The sequence below is a fragment of the Salvelinus namaycush genome, chromosome 28, assembly GCF_016432855.1.
Source record: "Salvelinus namaycush isolate Seneca chromosome 28, SaNama_1.0, whole genome shotgun sequence".
Classification (NCBI taxonomy): Eukaryota; Metazoa; Chordata; class Actinopteri; order Salmoniformes; family Salmonidae; genus Salvelinus; species Salvelinus namaycush.
The window spans coordinates 14,806,287-14,827,655 of NC_052334.1; the positions used below are offsets into that span (position 1 = coordinate 14,806,287).

Genomic DNA, 21,369 nt, shown 5'->3' on the forward strand with positions numbered 1-21,369 from the left:
CAAAAGGCTCCTTAACAGCTTCTACCCTGAAGCTTTAAGTTGGCTGAACCCCCCTCTGAGCCTGCCATTATTAATGAGTACACTATAGACTAGACTCTAGCAGAGCCAGTACAGTGAAGACCTACTAAGAGAATGCACTGGGTTGGTTTGGCATGCCAGCAGCACCTCAGAGCTGTAAAATAGTCTCTAATAAAGTGTGAACATACAGCTTTTAAGGTCAGAGATACTTACAGATGTGGGATCTTAATTTGATCACCATGTTGCAGGAGAACATTCCTGAAATGCAGAAATTTACAACTTTTTTGAGGTTTTAAAAGGCTTCTGAAGTTTGTCATTTCCACTTTGAAATTTCAGATGTGATTTTCCCTTTAAAAAAATGTATAAAACTCTACAAAAATGTCCCTGAATTATAATCCACATAATAATTCACATTTCCTGTTGGTGCAGGCTTATTTTCCTGCTGTAGCAAACTGGATTAACTAATATTTTTAAAGCTGTACTTCCTGTTGACGTAATTCATGCTAATGTTGGGTTTTTGAGCTAATGCCCAATTGACTCCCATTCACTCCTTGCGGAGTGCACTCCTTGTCCCAGAATCAACCAGCATGCAACGCGCGGCCCGTTGATGATGTGTGGCCAACATACACAATGGCCGTTAATACGATTCCAATGGAGTTTCCCATCTCCTAAAAATTATCTCTGTTATGGTGACAATGAGAAACAGTCTTAAAAGAGAACTATGATTAAATATGGTGTCAAATTATTAACCAAGAACGTATTCTCTTTGTCAACTATAGTTGTGTCTGGGAGAAAGAGAGTAAGAGATTAGTAGAGGGTACAGTACATTAGAGTAGTCCATGTTAGATTCAGGTGTTACATATTTCAAGTGCTTGTTAATTAGTACAGTGCATACTGCATAAGATCAGTTTCATATACATACAATATACATACAGTGTACATACAGTATACATACAGTGTATATACAGTATGCGTACTTATTTAACTAAGTGTGTGAGCACTCCAGACCCTTGGTTATTCACTGTAAAATGAAAGTACAGTATAATAACAAGTAGGAATTTCATTTACAGTGAGACATGTTAATTGATTTTGTTCCGGTAATTAGTCTTTATAATAAACAATGATTTTCTTTTCTCTACTGGTTATGGACGCCCACCCCATGGTACCAATTATTTCTCAGCTCTTTAGTAGCTATCTCTCTAGCTTTCATATCAGACATTCTCTCTTAATGCATGCGTTCAATACTCATGTTATAAAATATTAACTTTCCCCAAATTAATACCGGTTAAAGGGTTCCAGATTTCCTGTTTATTCCCTTCTGATTCCGGGAATTTTCCAACTGATATTTCTGAAAAACCTAGGAATTTGGAGATAGTTACTGGAATTTTGCAACTCTATTCAAATACACTAGTATCCCCGAAGAGTTACATAAATCACATAATAATAAAAAAAACTGTGTCAGGGTTAGTCTAGACTAGAAAGTTTGCCTTCGAATTGCAATTATCACTCTGAGGGCTAAAATAATAGCAATAGCTGCAGCAACAGCTCTTCTATGTACGCCAGTCATAGGGTTTGTGCGTGCGTCCGTGCGTGCGTGCGTGCGTGCGTGCGTGCGTGCGTGCGTGCAGAGGGAGGCAGAGAAACAAAAGCCCAGAAGTGTAACAGTATTGACCAGTGGTTGTCACACCACAGCCAGCAGAACTCACAGTGAGAAACCTCTGCTCATACCACACAGGGATAATAACCTGGCTGGAGATGTTTACATTTTAGTAGACACTCTTATCCAGAGTGACTTACATACATTGTCATACTCCTACTGTACATCAGTACTGTATATGTAAAATGATGATGGGAATAATATATACATGTACAAATATTCCCATGTAGGTACAGTTGAAAACATTCTCACCTATATTTTTAAATGTATCATATTACTCAAACTTCTGATGTTAAAGTTTAAACACTGAGGTAAACACTAATGCTCTGGCACTATTTAAAAGAAAGAAAAAAACATTACAATAAAAAAGCTTATTCAAATTCAGAAGGGTTAAAAATAATAATCAACGAACTCTTTCTTCCAAAACGGTTCTTATGTTGTTTAAGGTAGAAAGCACCCTTTGACTTACAAATAACCCTCGTCTTCTAAAAAGGGTTCTTCAGATGAAAACGTCATAACCCAATCCCTCTGCACAGAACCCTTTTGGAATCCTTTGAAATGTAATGCTTTGTACAGTCGAGTTTGACAATATCTCACCTTCGGGGGTGACAAGAGCTTGGACAAGTCAGGCAATCTTGAGGCGTCTCTAGCTGTATGTGCTATACTGTGTGTGCTATTTAGTATCACCCAAGCCACATCCACACCTCTGTCTCTTGATAAGGAGTTCCTTTCCATTTACACAACTCAGTCAGGACTCTGGGACAAATACCACACTATTTCTGGGGTAAAGGTGTCAGTTAGTAAACACAAGGAAAGGTGTATAACTTTTTACATAATGCACTGTATTTTGGGAGTACATGCCATTTCTCATGAGAGGAAGGTGATCCTATAAGACTGTCAGGATTTGTAAGTTGCTATTCGATTGAAATGGTGTCCATTCTATGTGATGCAAGGCTTATATTTACAGTAACTCCATTATTAAAACGAAATAGTTCGCAATATACGCCCACAGTACAGTCGTGAGGTACAGGCACTGGAAACTGATCCATAACATGAAACAAAAATACATTAACAAAAAGAAGAGGCAATTGATATCAAAGCAATGAGCATGTTATGTGGGTCGTTCCACCAATTTGGTGCCTTTTGAGAAGTGTACTGTAACTTTGAGGGGAAAAAAACATTTGCTTTTAGCTCATTTTAACATTCTGTTGTAAAGAGCACATGATCAACTTCATAAAAAACAAGTTTTTCCATATCAAGAGGTTAAATAAAAAAAATACTATATAGTATTATAGTGTACCTATAAAGTGCCCAAAAAGTTACAGGGTAACAGGGTTTACCATTTTTTATCTTAAATCAGCCATCCCCTTGTGACAGGGGGAATGGAAGCTTGTTGTGTGCAACCAGGAGGGGCAGAAATGTATTGTTAAACATTTGTAGCCTGTGTTTTTATGGGTGGCAGGGTTGACGTGTTATGCTCAACCCACTCAGTCTTCCACCACAAAACACCAAGAAATGTATTGTTAAACATTTGTAGCCTGTGTTTTTATGGGTGGCAGGGTTGACGTGTTATGCTCAACCCACTCAGTCTTCCACCACAAAACACCAAGAAATGTATTGTTAAACATTTGTAGCCTGTGTATTTATGGGTGGCAGGGTTGACGTGTTATGCTCGACCTGCTCAGTTTTCCACCACAAAACACCAAGAAATGTATTGTTAAACATTTGTAGCCTGTGTATTTATGGGTAGCAGGGTTGACGTGTTATGCTCGACCTGCTCAGTTTTCCACCACAAAACACCAAGAAATGTATTGTTAAACATTTGTAGCCTGTGTATTTATGGGTGGCAGGGTTGACGTGTTATGCTCAACCCACTCAGTCTTCCACCACAAAACACCAAGAAATGTATTGTTAAACATTTGTAGCCTGTGTTTTTATGGGTGGCAGGGTTGACGTGTTATGCTCGACCTGCTCAGTTTTCCACCACAAAACACCAAGAAATGTATTGTTAAACATTTGTAGCCTGTGTATTTATGGGTGGCAGGGTTGACGTGTTATGCTCGACCTGCTCAGTTTTCCACCACAAAACACCAAGAAATGTATTGTTAAACATTTGTAGCCTGTGTATTTATGGGTGGCAGGGTTGACGTGTTATGCTCAACCCACTCAGTCTTCCACCACAAAACACCAAGAAATGTATTGTTAAACATTTGTAGCCTGTGTTTTTATGGGTGGCAGGGTTGACGTGTTATGCTCGACCTGCTCAGTTTTCCACCACAAAACACCAAGAAATGTATTGTTAAACATTTGTAGCCTGTGTATTTATGGGTAGCAGGGTTGACGTGTTATGCTCAACCCACTCAGTTTTCCACCACAAAACACCAAGAAATGCCCAAAAAGAGTAGAACCAGCTTACCTGCTTTTACGCTATGATTTGACCATCAGATGTTCAATGTTTCTTTTGGAGAAAAAAAAGGAATAGTTTCACAATATTAAAACGAGAGTTCAGATCACGTGACAGGGTTAACCTTAAAATGAGGGACAGTTTTTAAAAAATCCTTCAAATGAATCACTAATCACATTAAATAACTAATAATCTTCAGAAATAACTTTTTCAAAGCAACAAAATAACTAGGGCTTTACAATGATGGTGAAAACGTGGAGACATTTTGGGGTTAAGTGGGTTAAACTCTTCCTGGAAGTCCACAGATGGTGCACAGAGGGACATGTGAAAATGTAGAATTTTTTGCACTTTATTCATATAAGAATTCTTATTGAATTGTGAATGTGATTGATTCTCCATGTGGTTAATATATTATTATTATTATTATTTATGGTCACATATACTGAATAGATGCAAAAGGGCACTTTTTTATTAAAGGGCACTTTGTTGAAAATGTAATGTTGGTGCACAACTTCTACTTAAAATATCAAAGTCACTCATTTCGTGGAACGACCCATGTCCATTTTGAGAGTGCTCGTGTTATTCTTAGTTTTTTCCCCCACTCAATTCTGCTTAGTCACTCATTTCCACAAAACTGAAAATTGGATTTGTTTTGATTTGAAATAGGTTGTGTAGTCATTGTGTACTTCCTTTGTCAGAGCAGTATAGCATTTGGTTTTGCAATTCTTGGGCGTTAGTTTAGAAACGTTATGACCACGGTGCATTTAGACACTTCTATCCACTGAGATGTATACAGTACTGCTGCAACAGACTGCTCTCCCACCACTTAGACACTTCTATCCACTGAGATGTATACAGTACTGCTGCAACAGACTGCTCTCCCACCACTTAGACACTTCTATCCACTGAGATGTATACAGTACTGCTGCAACAGACTGCTCTCCCACCACTTAGACACTTCTATCCACTGAGATGTATACAGTACTGCTGCAACAGACTGCTCTCCCACCACTTAGACACTTCTATCCACTGAGATGTATACAGTACTGCTGCAACAGACTGCTCTCCCACCACTTAGACACTTCTATCCACTGAGATGTATACAGTACTGCTGCAACAGACTGCTCTCTCACCACTTAGACACTTCTATCCACTGAGATGTATACAGTACTGCTGCAACAGACTGCTCTCCCACCACTTAGACACTTCTATCCACTGAGATGTATACAGTACTGCTGCAACAGACTGCTCTCTCACCACTTAGACACTTCTATCCACTGAGATGTATACAGTACTGCTGCAACAGACTGCTCTCCCACCACTTAGACACTTCTATCCACTGAGATGTATACAGTACTTCTGCAACAGACTGCTCTCCCACCACTTAGACACTTCTATCCACTGAGATGTATACAGTACTGCTGCAACAGACTGCTCTCCCACCACTTAGACACTTCTATCCACTGAGATGTATACAGTACTGCTGCAACAGACTGCTCTCCCACCACTTAGACACTTCTATCCACTGAGATGTATACAGTACTGCTGCAACAGACTGCTCTCCCACCACTTAGACACTTCTATCCACTGAGATGTATACAGAACTGCTGCAACAGACTGCTCTCCCACCACTTAGACACTTCTATCCACTGAGATGTATACAGTACTGCTGCAACAGACTGCTCTCCCACCACTTAGACACTTCTATCCACTGAGATGTATACAGTACTGCTGCAACAGACTGCTCTCCCACCACTTAGACACTTCTATCCACTGAGATGTATACAGTACTGCTGCAACAGACTGCTCTCCCACCACTTAGACACTTCTATCCACTGAGATGTATACAGTACTGCTGCAACAGACTGCTCTCTCACCACTTAGACACTTCTATCCACTGAGATGTATACAGTACTGCTGCAACAGACTGCTCTCTCACCACTTAGACACTTCTATCCACGGAGATATATACAGTACTGCTGCAACAGACTGCTCTCCCACCACTTAGACACTTCTATCCACTGAGATGTATACAGTACTGCTGCAACAGACTGCTCTCCCACCACTTAGACACTTCTATCCACTGAGATGTATACAGTACTGCTGCAACAGACTGCTCTCCCACCACTTAGACACTTCTATCCACTGAGATGTATACAGTACTGCTGCAACAGACTGCTCTCCCACCACTTAGACACTTCTATCCACTGAGATGTATACAGTACTGCTGCAACAGACTGCTCTCCCACCACTTAGACACTTCTATCCACTGAGATGTATACAGTACTGCTGCAACAGACTGCTCTCCCACCACTTAGACACTTCTATCCACTGAGATGTATACAGTACTGCTGCAACAGACTGCTCTCTCACCACTTAGACACTTCTATCCACTGAGATGTATACAGTACTGCTGCAACAGACTGCTCTCCCACCACTTAGACACTTCTATCCACTGAGATGTATATAGTACTGCTGCAATAGACTGCTCTCCCACCACTTAGACACTTCTATCCACTGAGATGTATACAGTACTGCTGCAATAGACTGCTCTCCCACCACTTAGACACTTCTATCCACTGAGATGTATACAGTACTGCTGCAACAGACTGCTCTCCCACCACTTAGACACTTTTTGTTCAATTGCAGCTGATGTGCATATTCAATTTTTAAATCAGATCATTTCGCCATGATTATACTTGGACTTGGAACTCGACTTTATTTAGTTGATGAATTCATGAAAACAAAAAACACATCCCCACCTAACAACAAGGGACCGGACTATTCCTCTCTCAATCCACCTTTAGAAAGTGATGTTGTTTGACTTTGAAATGTGACCTTAGTCACAAATATCTTGTTTGAAAACCTCAACAACAAGATTTAAACCTTTGCACAGTGGAGTTTGCTACCAAGGTGTAAGGTGAAAGAAAAGCATAGGTTGATGTTCTCAGAAGGAAGGGCAACTCAATAAGACTAGTCTATGGCGTAGGTGTGAGAGCAGAGCGGCAGTTAGAGCTGCATTAGTGATTCACACAGGCTGAATAGCTTTCAGAGGCTATTTCTCCCTCAGCTGACGGACTGAGCCACAGCTGCTTCTAACAGTGTTAAAAACAGAACTTCAGCTAGCTACGGCACTGACTGCGCCTATTGTTTGAGAGAGAAGACGGCCTTCAAATTGATGTTCTTTGTACATCGCACTTATCCATAAAAAAACATAAAGCAGGAAAATAACAGTGTTGAAAGGCCATCTTGGAAGTGCCACATCAGTCTCCCCAGAGAGGCAATATAGCTAGTACTGTTGCCTGTGAATTTCCTGTGCTTTTAAAATAAGCATTTCTCCCTCATAGGGGGTAAATGACAAGGTTCAGTCTCTCTCTGCTTTTCTTTTGATGGTTCAGACATTCAGCAAATATATGTGAATCCGTTGTGTCAAATAAATTAATATAATTTCAATCAGGAATCGAGCCTTGGGTTACGCTGCCATGACAACCCTACTGTTACAGGGGGGTTGCTCTCATGGTGACCTCAGTACCACCCTTACCTCTATGTATATTTTTGTACAGACCTCATTAGAGGCTGACAGGAGAGATATCTACTGCCATTAACTAGGTAGAGAAAATTGAGATATAGATTTGTATTTTCCACACTCTTAGAAATAAGGGTATGGTTAGGGTACAGTACAAATCTAAATAAAAACATTTTTAAACATAAAAATCACATAATGTATCTTCAAAGGTACAGATATAATCTTACATGGTAGGCCTACTGTTCGGTACCTTTTAGCGTACATGTGTGGATAATCTACTATAATGGTACATTTTTGTACCCAATATTTTGAATATAAAGGGTCAATCATCACACACTCTCAAAAACCACGCCCATCATTATCATATTTCCCAGCATGCTCTATTGCAGGTCGATTTTTGTTTGTTTCTTTCAATATGTGTTTTTCATGCACATTGATTGATTGATCTTATAATACACAAAGATAAATATCATACATTTTTCTAAACTAATCCAATCTCTTAGTATTTGGACTTATTGCACCCGTTACTGAGATGGTTGTTCCCGTTTAGATTGTTTACGTAGTCTAATTTATCATTTTTCCCTACCTTGGCAGTCATTATAAATGCAGAATGCAGGTGATTAAAAGTTAACATTCATGGATATTCTAACTTTTGCTGGATTCAAATAGGAAATACATATCACTTTGCAAGCCAGCATAATGTGACTTGCCTAATGTGGCCTGCAAACCAGGAGTTTCAGACCACTGTGTTGCGGTAAACCTAGGCTGTCAAATTATTGCCTTATGATATATGTAATGTGTTGTCATAAAGAGTTTAATTTCAATGATAAAATGTTAATTTAGGCACTCTACAGGACTGAAAGCCATTAAATGCTACAACCATATCTCTATCATTAGCACACAGTCATATGGTTGGTACTGGTAACTCAAAAATGTGTTTGAAAGGCACCCTGGGAAATATGCAAATAAGGCTTTACACCCTAGAGTGTTAAAGTAACACCCCAAAACCTTTTTAGAAGTATTTTTTTTTGCCACTTAAAAGGAACACACAGCTTCGTCACAGTGGTAGCACCCTAAAAAGTCAAATTTGTACCTTTTCTGAAGGTAAGCTTGTCTACCTGTACTATCTTGTCCCCTAATGTCCACTATTGGCTCTATTAAGGTGCAAACTACCAGGGTACAGTTATGTACCTATAACTAAAGGTGCAAGGGAGGGTACCACTACAGTGACAAGTGTTTGTGCCCCTTTAGGAACTAATCTAAACCTTTCCTGAGGTGTGCAGAAGCTGTTTGAATTTCAACCAGACAAACAGGTTAGGGCATTTTCACATATAGTCCTCCTTAAAAGAAGCGATCTCAGTCCTCTTTAAAGTGAACTCTGGGGTAAAAAAAGAGTAAAATAACAGTTATCTTTGTATTCACACTGCCCTTGCCTTTTAATGAGGATTCAACTCTTTTGCTTGTTCACCTCACCTATTTTGTAGTCTGAGTTATCTTTGCATTCACATTGCTATGAAAGGAACCAATATTTTTTACCAACATTCACTCAATGCACTCTGGGTTTTTACGAAGTGCAGGAAAAGCCATTCCATCAGAATATGTTATCAGACAGCTAGATATACCTACAGTTGAAGTTGGAAGTTTACATACACTTAGGTTGGAGTCATTAAAACTTGTTTTTCAACCACTCCACAAATTCCTTCTTAACAAACTATAGTTTTGGCAAGTCGGTTAGGTCATCTACTTTGTGCATGACACAAGTAAATTCTCCAACAATTGTTTACAGACAGATTATTTAACTTATAATTCACTGTTTCACAAATCCAGTGGGTCAGAAGTTTACATACACTAAGTTGACTGTGCCTTTAAACAGCTTGGAAAATTCTAGAAAATGATGCCATGGCTTTAGAAGCTTCTGATAGGCTAATTGACATAATTTGAGTCAATTGGAGGTGTACCTGTGGATCTATTTCAAGGCCTACCTTCAAACTCAGTGGCTCTTTGCTTGACATCATGGGAAAATCAAAAGAAATCAGCCAAGATCTCAGAAAAAAATGGTACACCTCCACAAGTCTGGTTCATCCTTTGGAGCAATTTCCAAACACCTGAAGGTACCACATTCATCTGTACAAACAATAGTACACAAGTATAAACACCATGGGACCACGCAGCCATCATACTGCTCAGGAAGGAGACACGTTCTGTCTCCTAGAGTTGAACGTACTTTGGAGCGAAAAGTGCAAATCAATCCCAGAACAACAGCAAAGGACCTTGTGAAGATGCTGGAGGAAACAGGTACAAAAGTATCAGTATCCACAGTAAAACGAGTCCTATATCGACATAACCTGAAAGGCCGCTCAGCAAGGAAGAAGCCACTGCTCCAAAACCGACATAAAAAAGCCAGACTACGGTTTGCAGCTGCACATGGGGACAAAGATTGCACTTTTTGGAGAAATGTCCTCTGGTCTGATGAAACAAAAATAGAACTGATTGTCCATAATGATCATCGTTATGTTTGGAGGAAAAAGGGGGATGCTTGCAAGCCGAAGAACACCATCCCAACCGTGAAGCACAGGGGTGGCAGCAACATGTTGTGGTGTTGCTTTGCTGCAGGAGGGACTGGTGCACTTCAAAAAATAGATGGCATCATGAGGGAGGAAAATTATGTGGATATATTGAGGCAACATCTCAAGACATCAGTCAGGAAGTTAAAGCTTGGTCGCAAATGGGTCTTCCAAATGGACAATGACCCCAAGCATACTTCCAAAGTTGTGGCAAAATGGCTTAAGGACAACAAAGTCAAGGTATTGGAGTGGCCATCACAAAGCCCTAACCTTAATCCTACAGAAAATCTGTGGGCAGAGCTAGGAGGCCTACAAACCTGACTCAGTTACACCAGCTCTGTCAGGAGGAATGGGCCGAAATTCACCCAACTTATTGTGGGAAGCTTGTGGAAGGCTACCAGAAACGTTTGACTTAAGTTAAACAATGTAAAGGCAATGTTACTAAATACTAATTGAGTGTATGTAAACTTCTGACCCACTGGGAATGTGATGAAAGAAATAAAAGCTGAAATAAATCATTCTCTCTACTATTATTCTGACATTTCACATTATTTAAATAAAGTGGTGATCCTAACTGACCTAAGACAGGGACTTTTTACCAGGATTAAATGTCAGGAATTGTGAAAACTAAGGTGTATGTAAACTTCCGACTTCAACTGTACTTAAATTGTGGATGCTAATAGATTGCATTTAGTTCAAAGACAATGCATACTAATTATAATCAGAAGATAATATTAACACGTAAATGCTTGGTAACAGAAAATAAATAATAATTGCAGATTAAACATTGCTGTAATTGAACATTTTACACCCAATGTAGGCTCCTGCCCCTTTAAGAGCTAACGTTGATTTTGTACTGTATTTTGTGATTATCACCAAATATTGTTGTCTTCTCATACTATTTAAACCCCACAATCAAATAAACAGCATATGAAGCTCTCTTAACCTGTAGATCACATATTACAAACAAATAATCAGAAACATCTTGTCAGTACAAAACGCCACACATACGTTTTTTTCTGCAAATCTGAATCATCATCTTCTCACTTTTGCAGAACCAATGTGAGGTGTTATGGCAGGGGAAACGGTGTTGCATAATGTCAAGCCAACCTGGATAACTTTGTGTACATATTACCTTAAAAAAGTGAGCCGGACCTTGGAATTAAATCGAACCGAACTCAGACCACCTCTTGAGATGGTCTCAGCTCGGTTTGCTTCGGGGGCTCTTTTAAGTGGTCTGAGTTCCTTTTGGAGTGTTCACTATGCACAACAAATTTGGGTTTACAAAAATTGGCTGAATGTGACCAAGTGTGATAACACCCTAAAATTTGTGATATTACTACTAAGATGCATTATTCACAATAGGATTAGCTAACATATTAGACTCATAGTACAATTGTGAGATGCTTAACTTTTTTAAATGATAGAGATATGTTCGTTTCCATGCCACTTGAAGTCTTCTTTCTTTTTGTCTTAGACAATATTTGCAATATATTATCATTGTTCATTCTCATTGATTTAAAAAAAAAAGTCTACTAGGTCTCCTTCCCTCTAGCTGTTTCTGTTGCATCGTTATTCTCAGGTGCTCCCTTTGCAAAACGTATAATTATCTCTCAGAGTTATTACAATAATAATATTGCAACAGTCCATTGTCGGTGTTACTAACAAGTTGTAATTGGATTAGTCTAAGGGTAACAGTTGATCAAATTACTGTGTGTGTGTGTGTGTGTGCGTGTGCGTGTGTAACAGTATAACTTTAAACCGTCCCCTCGCCCCGACACGGGCGCGAACCAGGGACCCTCTGCACACATCAACAACTGACACCCACGAAGCATCGTTACCCATCGCTCCACAAAAGCCGCGGCCCTTGCAGAGCAAGGGGAAACCCTACTTCAGGTCTCAGAGCAAGTGACGTAACTGATTGAAATGCTACTAGCGCGTACCCGCTAACTAGCTAGCCATTTCACATCCGTTACACGTGTGCGTGTGCGTGTGTGTGTGTGTGTGTGTGTGTGCGTGTGTGATGTGATGTGATCTTGGCTAGATGGTGAAATAGTGGAATTGGCTACATGTTGTAACCTAGCTCATCAGAGTAGATCAATAGCGGATTATGCACAGCAGTGGTTCCCTCACCACACTACACAGGTCAGTCAATATGTTGCTCTTTTCTTTGACATTGGATTGATTGGCAGGCTGTTATTCCTAAAACTGTTTTGTAACTAACCACAGAAATAGTGTTTAAACATAGTGCAAGTAGTTTGACTTTGGATAGATTAGTGAAAACTGACCTTGAGAAATCCAGTGTTCTACTACAGAACATGGTGAAACAGACCAGTCTCCTTTTACTATGTTTCTAAATACCAAGGGTCTGTTCAGCTGGGTGCAACATTACAGCATGCGCAGCTCTATCCAATGCTTTTCATTCTGCAATATTCTGCACATTTCACCTAATTGAATACACCCCAGGTTTGTTTAGTGTCCTTGCTGTGGGCTGTTTTCTAGTATCCTGGGTATTTATTTGTATTAAGCACAGGTAATTTTCTAACTCCATTAAAATATAGTAAGGCCTCTGTTAATTAATGTGGGCTCCTTGGCAACAAACTGTTTGGTTTAATACCTACCCTACATTTACCAAAGGAAGACAATTGCCATGTCTGTTTGTTGGCTATATTCTGCCACTTGGTAAAGACTGTATATAACATATTATAAGCTGCATAATAAGACATCATAAGGGCTCGTAACATGCTTTTAACAGTCTGCATCATTATGGGGCTCCATAATCAGCAGAGTAAAACCAATTTGAAGAGGCATATTACTTAGCTGTGACTTGCATTACTACTGAATGGAGGCTGTGATGAACAGCTTTGTAAATATCCCTGAAGAACCATTGGAGCTACTCAGTAATGCGCTAGTATATTTATTACATCAATTTTCAGTTTGGTGTCAGACAGTACAGTATCATCAATTGTGAAAATTTGAACTATGAGCTCTCTAAATTGAATTCAGAGACAACATCACTGTTCTTCTAAATGTTATAAGGTTAATGTAATCAAAATCAAATCAAAGTTTATTGGTCACGTACACAGATTTGCAGGTGTTGTAGCAGGTGCAGTGAAATGCTTATGTTACTAGTTCCAACAGTTCAGTCGAATGTCTAGCAAATACAATACTAATACACAAATAAAATAAAACAATGAATTAAGAAATGTCAGAACAAGTCCAATTAACTCTCCACGTAGATATATTAGAGTGAGCAGTGTCAGAATCCAGAATATAAATATAAATACATGGTGTGTATAGACAGTATATAACTTGAAAAGAAAATGGTATGTACAGTAGCATGTATATTAGGGTGAGCTATGTGGAGAATACCGCACACTCTGTCCTAGTCTGCTGTGTGAGATGCCTCCAGAAGGGCCTCTATTGAGACTGGTGTCTTCTTGGGTTGCATACAAACAAAGCAGAAAAGGGCCTCTTTAATTTGACAATTTAACATAATGTTTTATAATAGTTTGAAAGGAAATGATTGTACATTTCTCTCCACTAAGTCAACAAGCAATATAACAACAAATCGGGTTTGAACAGAACTCTAGTCAACCAAACAAGAAAACCTATCAAATGTTAACCAATGCCAGCTACTCTTTTTGTCTCTCCCACACAGTTACCCGAATGTGGCTTCTATGGGATGTATGACAAGATCCTGCTGTTTCGCCACGACCCAGGCTCAGAGAACATCCTCCAGCTGGTGAAATGTGCTACAGACATCACAGAGGGAGACCTGGTTGAGGTGGTCCTGTCAGGTAAGACCAGTGTTCACTACACAATACACACTACCTGGTTGATGTGGTCCTGTCAGATAAGACTACAGTACATACTAGAATAGGGCTGTGTCCGTTAGCCCAAAACGGAAGAAAATAAACTGAAATAGGGAGGAAATACCCAAACTTGACCAATAGGAAACATTTGTTTTGGTTTTCTGATGCAAAATGTTTCAAAACATTTTGTTACGGTTTCCCTAATGAAAATGATCCCTCCTTAGAAGGTCAGGCATGGCACAACCTTATCTTCATCATTTAAAGTGGAACTTCTCAACATGCAGACAGTGTTCCTGTAACGCTCTGAGTGTCGGGAGGTGCGAAGTCAGACGCAGGAACAGCAGAGCTTCAATATGTTGAGTCTTTTAATACTCAACTTGCAAACACAATGTCCAACACGGACGTACTGGGTGTCACACACAACGGTCCAACGACACGAGAAACAAACCCAGTCCACAATAATAACATCCACTCCCGAAATCCAAAAGCCACAATGAAACAATCCCGCACAAAGAAGCGTACGGGCTGGCTGACTAATAAAGCCACACTAATTAACAATTAACTGAACACAGGTGATACAAATAAACACATAAGGAGGGGGAGGAAAAAGAGTCAGTGGCAGCTAGTAGGCCGGTGACGACGACCGCCGAGCGCCACCCGAACGGGAAGGAGAGCCTGCCTCGGTTGAAGTCGTGACAGTACCCCCCCTCTGACGCGCGGCTCCCGCAGCGCGCCGACACCGGCCTCGAGGTCGACCCGGAGGACGAGGCGCGGGGCGATCCGGATGGAGGCGATGGAAATCCCTTAACATAGATGGATCCAAAATGTCCTCCACCGGTACCCAGCACCTCTCCTCCGGACCGTACCCCTCCCAGTCCACGAGGTACTGCAGGCCCCTCACCCGGCGTCTCGAGTCCAGAATGGCCCGTATCGTGTACGCCGGGGACCCCTCGATGTCCAGAGGGGGGGGAGGGACCTCCGGCACCTCACCGTCCTGCAGGGGACCAGCTACCACCGGCCTGAGGAGAGACACATGAAACGAGGGGTTAATACGATAATAGGAAGGGAGTTTTAATCGATAACACACCTCGTTTATTCTCCTCAGGACTTTGAAGGGCCCTACACACTGCGGCCTCAGCTTCCGGCAGGGCAAGCGGAGGGGTAGGTTTCGGGTCGAGAGCCAGACCCTTTCCCCCGGTACAAACACGGGAGCCTCACTGCGGTGGCGGTCAGCGCTCCTCTTCTGCCTCCTAGTAGCTTGTTGAAGGGACTCCTGGACGGCCCTCCAGGTCTCTTTGGAGCGCTGTACCCACTCCTCCACCGCAGGAGCCTCGGTCTGGCTCGGATGCCATGGTGCCAGGACCGGCTGGTACCCCAACACACACTGAAAGGGGGACACATTAGTAGAGGAGTGGCGTAGTGAGTTCTGGGCCATCTCGGCCCAGGGAATGTATCTCGCCCACTCCCCTGGCCGGTCCTGGCAATAGGACCGCAGAAACCTACCCACCTCCTGGTTCACTCTCTCCACCTGCCCATTACTCTCGGGGTGAAAACCGGAAGTCAAGCTGACCGTGACCCCCAGACGCTCCATGAACGCCCTCCATACTCGGGACGTGAACTGGGGGCCCCGATCAGAAACGATGTCCTCCGGCACCCCGTAGTGCCGGAAGACGTGAGTGAATAAGGCCTCCGCAGTCTGTAGGGCAGTAGGGATACCGGGCAACGGGAGGAGACGGCAGGACTTAGAAAACCGATCCACAATTACCAGAACCGTAGTGTTTCCCTGAGAAGGGGGAAGATCGGTCAGGAAGTCCACGGACAGATGAGACCATGGCCGTTGTGGAACGGGGAGGGGTTGCAACTTCCCTCTAGGAAGGTGCCTAGGAGCCTTACTCTGAGCGCATACCGAACAGGAGGAGACATAAACCCTAACGTCCCGAGCTAAGGTAGGCCACCAATACCTTCCCCGAAGGCTCCCCACTGTCCTCGTCACCCCAGGGTGACCCGAGGAGGGTAGGACATGAGCCCACCGAATCAGTCGGTCCCGAACACCAAGCGGTACGTACTTACGGCCCGCCGGGCACTGAGGAGGCGCGGGTTCCGCCCGTAACGCCCGCTCGATGTCCGAGTCCACCTCCCATACCACTGGCGCTATCAGCCTCGAGGCGGGGATGATGGGAGTGGGCTCGGTGGTCCTATCCTCCGTGTCGTAAAGGCGAGACAGTGCGTCAGCCTTTACGTTTTGGGAACCGGGTCTGTAGGACAACGTGAACCTAAACCGGGTGAAAAACATGGCCCACCTTGCCTGACGCGGGTTCAGTCTCCGAGCTGCCCGAATATACTCCAGATTCTGGTGGTCGGTCCAGATGAGAAAAGGGTGCTTAGCCCCCTCAAGCCAGTGTCTCCACACCTTCAGAGCCCTGACCACCGCTAACAACTCCCGATCCCCCACATCATAGTTACGCTCCGCTGCACTGAGCTTACTAGAGAAGAAAGCGCAGGGGCGGAGTTTTGGTGGCGTACCCGAGCGCTGTGATAGCACGGCACCCACCCCAGCCTCGGACGCGTCCACCTCCACTATGAATGCTAAAGAGGGATCCGGATGCGCCAACACGGGAGCATCCGTGAACAGAGCCTTCAACCTGTTGAAAGCTCCGTCCGCCGCCGCTGACCACCGCAACCGCACCGGGCCCCCCTTTAGCAGTGAGGTAATGGGAGCCGCTACCTGGCCAAAACCCCGGATAAATCTCCGGTAGTAGTTGGCAAAACCCAAAAACCGCTGCACCTCTTTCACCGTGGTTGGAGTCGGCCAATTACGCACGGCCTTTATGCGGTCACTCTCCACCACCACCCCCGAGGTGGAAATGCGATAACCCAGGAAGGAGACGGCTTGTTTGGAGAACACACACTTCTCAGCCTTGACGTATAGGTCATGCTCCAGCAGTCTGCCAAGCACTTTGCGCACCAGAGATACATGCGCGGCTTGAGTAGTTGAGTAGATCAGAATGTCATCGATATACACAACTACCCCCTGCACGTGCAGGTCCCTGAGAATGTCGTCTACAAAGGATTGGAAAACAGCTGGAGCATTCTTTAACCCATACGGCATGACGCAGTACTCATAGTGGCCCGATGTGGTACTAAATGCGGTTTTCCACTCGTCTCCTTTCCGAATACGCACCAGACTGTACGCGCTCCTGAGGTCCAGTTTTGTAAAGAACTGCGCTCCGTGAAATGATTCCACCGCCGAAGCGATGAGAGGTAGTGGGTAACTAAACCCCACTGTGATGGCATTTAGACCTCTATAATCAATACACGGACGCAAACCTCCCTCCTTCTTCTTCACAAAAAAGAAACTCGAGGAGACGGGTGAGATGGAGGGCCGAATGTACCCCTGTCCCAGAGACTCCGCGACATATGTCTCCATAGCCAACGTCTCCTCTTGGGACAAAGGGTACACGTGACTCTTGGGAAGCGCAGCGTTAACCTGGAGATCTATCGCACAATCCCTACCCGGTCGATGTGGTGGTAATTTCGTCGCTTTCTTTTTACAGAAAGCGATTGCCAAATCGGCATACTCGGGGGGAATGCGCACCGTGGAACCCTGGTCTGGACTCTCCACCGACGTGGCACCAATGGAAACTCCCAGACACCTTCCAGAACACTCCTCTGACCACCCCTGGAGAACCCCCTTTTTCCACGAAATACTGGGATTGTGCCGGGCCAACCAGGGAATACCCAGCACCACTGGAAACGCAGGCGAATCAATAATAAAGAGACTGATACGTTCCCTATGATTCCCCTGCGTCACCATGTCCAGGGGAACTGTGGCCTCCCTGACCACCCCTGACCCTAATGGCCGGCTATCTAGGGAGTGCACGGGAAAGGGAGAATCTATCGGCACAAGCGGAACGCCCAACTCTCGGGCGAGTCCGCGATCCATAAAGTTCCCAGCTGCACCTGAATCGACTAGTGCCCTATGCTGGGAAGAGGGGAAAAAAATCAAGGAAAAAAAGTGAGACAAACATGTGACCGACAGGGGGTTCTGAGTGAGTTTGGTGCTGACTCACCTGGGGTGATCGAGAAGCGTTCCGCCTGACATCTCGACTCCCAGACAGACCCCCCCAGCACCGATCGGCCGTGTGTCCTCTCCGACCACAGCTGGTGCAGGGGAGGCCTCCTCCTCCGATACCCCTAGGCGCGGCCCCTCCCAACTCCATCGGGATGGGAGCCGGGGCGCTGGGTGGTGGAACGCACAGGACCCTCTCCGAACGCCCGCGGGCAGCCAGCAGATTGTCCAGTCGGATGGACATGTCGATAAGCTCATCCAAAGACAGAGCGATGTCCCGACACGCTAGCTCCCTGCGGACGTCCTCCCGGAGACTACACCGGTAGTGGTCAATAAGGGCCCTGTCGTTCCACCCTGATCCCGCGGCCAAGGTCCGGAACTCCAGCGCGAAATCCTGTGCGCTCCTCTTCTCCTGCCTGAGATGAAATAGTCTCTCACCCGCCGCTCGGCCCTCTGGGGGGTGGTCAAACACGGCACGAAAATGACGGGTAAACTCCGGGTAGTGCTCCTTCGCTGAGTCCGGGCCATTCCAGACTGCGTTGGCCCACTCCAGAGCACGACCCGTTAGGCAGGAGACGAGGACACTCACCCTCTCCGCTCCCGAGGGAGTGGGGCGAACAGTGGCCAGGTATAGCTCCAGCTGGAGTAAGAACCCCTGGCACCCTGCCGCCGCTCCATCATAATCCCTCGGGAGCGTAAGACGGAGCGCGCTGGAGCCGGGGGATGGAGAGTCCTGAGGAAGGGGAGCCGAAGGTGGAGAGAGGAGCCCACTCCTCTCCCATCGCTCCATTCTCTCCATCATCTGGTCCATGGCTGATCCGATCCGATGGAGGACGGTGGTGTGGTGGAGAACCCGTTCCTCCATCGATGGGAGAGGGTTGGCTGCTGCTCCTGCTGACTCCATTTTCTTGGTGCGGGATTCTGTAACGCTCTGAGTGTCGGGAGGTGCGAAGTCAGACGCAGGAACAGCAGAGCTTCAATATGTTGAGTCTTTTAATACTCAACTTGCAAACACAATGTCCAACACGGACGTACTGGGTGTCACACACAACGGTCCAACGACACGAGAAACAAACCCAGTCCACAATAATAACATCCACTCCCGAAATCCAAAAGCCACAATGAAACAATCCCGCACAAAGAAGCGTACGGGCTGGCTGACTAATAAAGCCACACTAATTAACAATTAACTGAACACAGGTGATACAAATAAACACATAAGGAGGGGGAGGAAAAAGAGTCAGTGGCAGCTAGTAGGCCGGTGACGACGACCGCCGAGCGCCACCCGAACGGGAAGGAGAGCCTGCCTCGGTTGAAGTCGTGACAGTTCCTCTGGATTTGAGTATGCAGCATGCTCCTGTTTGAGGGTGAGTTCTGTTCACCTGTGTTCTTTTTGCATACAGGCTACATTCATTTAACCTTTGTCCACAGTATATTAAGGCATATCAATAATGCAGGTCATATCACCGCCACCTTACCGGCCACCGTAGACCCACTTCAGGTCCACAGATGATGCAATCGCCATCACACTGCACACTGCCCTATCCCACCTGGACAAAAATAATACGTATGTAAGAATGCTGTTCATTGACTACAGCTCAACAACATAGTACCCTCCAAGCTCATCATCAAGCTGGAGGCCCTGGCTCTCAACCTCTCCCTGTGCAACTGGATCCTGGACTTTCTGACGGGCCGCACCCAGGTAATGAAGGTAGGAAACAACATCTCCACTTCACTGACCCTCAACACTGGGGCCCCACAAGGGTGTCTGCTCAGCCCTCTCCTGTACTCCCTGTTCACCCACGACTGCACGGCCATGCACGCCTTCAACTCAATCATCAAGTTTGCAGACAACACAACAGTAGTGGTCTTGATCACCAACAACGACGAGACAGCATACAGGGAGGAGGTGAGGGCACTCGGAGTGTGGTGTCAGGAAAACAAACTTACACTCAACGTCAACATAACAAAGGAGATGATCGTGGACTTCAGGAAACTGCAGAGGGAGCACCCCCCTATCCACATCGATGGGATAGCAGTGGAGAAGATGGAAAGTTTTAAGTTCCTGAGCGTACACATCACAGACAAACTGAAATGGTCCACCCACACAGACAGTGTGGTGAAGAAGGCGCAACAGCACCTCTTCAACCTCAGGAGGCTGAAGAAATTTAGCTTGTCACCCAAAACCCTGACAAACATTTACAGATGCACAATCGAGAGCATCCTGTCGGGCTGTATCATAGCCTGGTACGACAACTGCACTGCCCTCCACTTCAGGGCTCTCCAGAGGGTGGTGCGTTCTGCACACCACATCACCGGGGGCAAACTACCTGCCCTCCATGACACCTACAGCACCCGATGTCACAGGAAGGCCAAAAAGATCATCAAGGACAATAACCACCCGAGCCACTGCCTGTTCACACCGCTACCATCCAGAAGGTGAGATCAGTACAGGTGCATCAATGCTGGGACCGAGAGATTGAGAAACAGCTTCTATCTCAAGGCCACCAGACTGCTAACCAGCAATCACTAACTCAGAGAGGCTGCTGCCTACATTGAGACCCAATCACTGGACACTTTAATAAATGGATCACTAGTCACTTTAAACAATGCCACTCTAAATAATGCCACTTTAATAATGTTTACACATCTTACATTAATGATATTACATGTATATACTGTATTGAGACCCAATCACTGGACACTTTAATAAATTGATCACTAATCACTTTACATAATGCCACTTTAATAATGTTTACATATCTTACATTACTCATATCACATGTATATACTGTATTTTATACCATCTACCTCAACTTGCCTATGCCACTTGGCCATCGCTCATCCATATACTTATATGTACATATTATCATTCACCCCTTTAGATTTGTGTGTATTAGATAGTTGTTGGGGAATTGTTAGATTACTTGTTAGATATTACTGCACTGTTGGAACTAGAAGCACAAGCATTTCACTACACTCGCATTAACATCTTCTAACCATGTGTATGTGACCAATAAAATTGGATTTGATCTGATTTGATTTGCAATTGAACATAGGCCTATTGCATTCACTGGTTCTATTCAGCTCTCTTTTCTGTCAGCTATGTAGCCTCTGGAATAGACCATTTGACATAGGGAAGAGAGGTGAACTCTCCTTTGAACCCTTGAGGTTGAATAACAGCAGAAATTGGTAGGTTCCTTTTGTTGTGTTCAAAATGCAGAACATGTTCAAGCTTCATACAGATTGTGAACAGAGTACAAAGCATCTCCATAATAGCAGCTAGAAAAGGAGGAGAGCGATACAATGTTAGCCA

The 21,369-nt window shown here is 44.2% G+C and overlaps 1 protein-coding gene across 2 annotated transcripts in view; it reads left to right on the forward strand.

Moving 5' to 3' along the window:
- The window catches only part of LOC120023792 (serine/threonine-protein kinase D1-like), a 51,337-nt gene that overhangs the window by 8,798 nt on the left and 21,170 nt on the right, over positions 1-21,369 (forward strand). For both annotated transcript variants that reach the window (XM_038967904.1, XM_038967905.1), the window contains exon 2: positions 13,831-13,969. In XM_038967904.1, the coding sequence (XP_038823832.1) occupies positions 13,831-13,969 (139 nt within the window). The remainder of the gene's footprint in view (positions 1-13,830; positions 13,970-21,369) is intronic.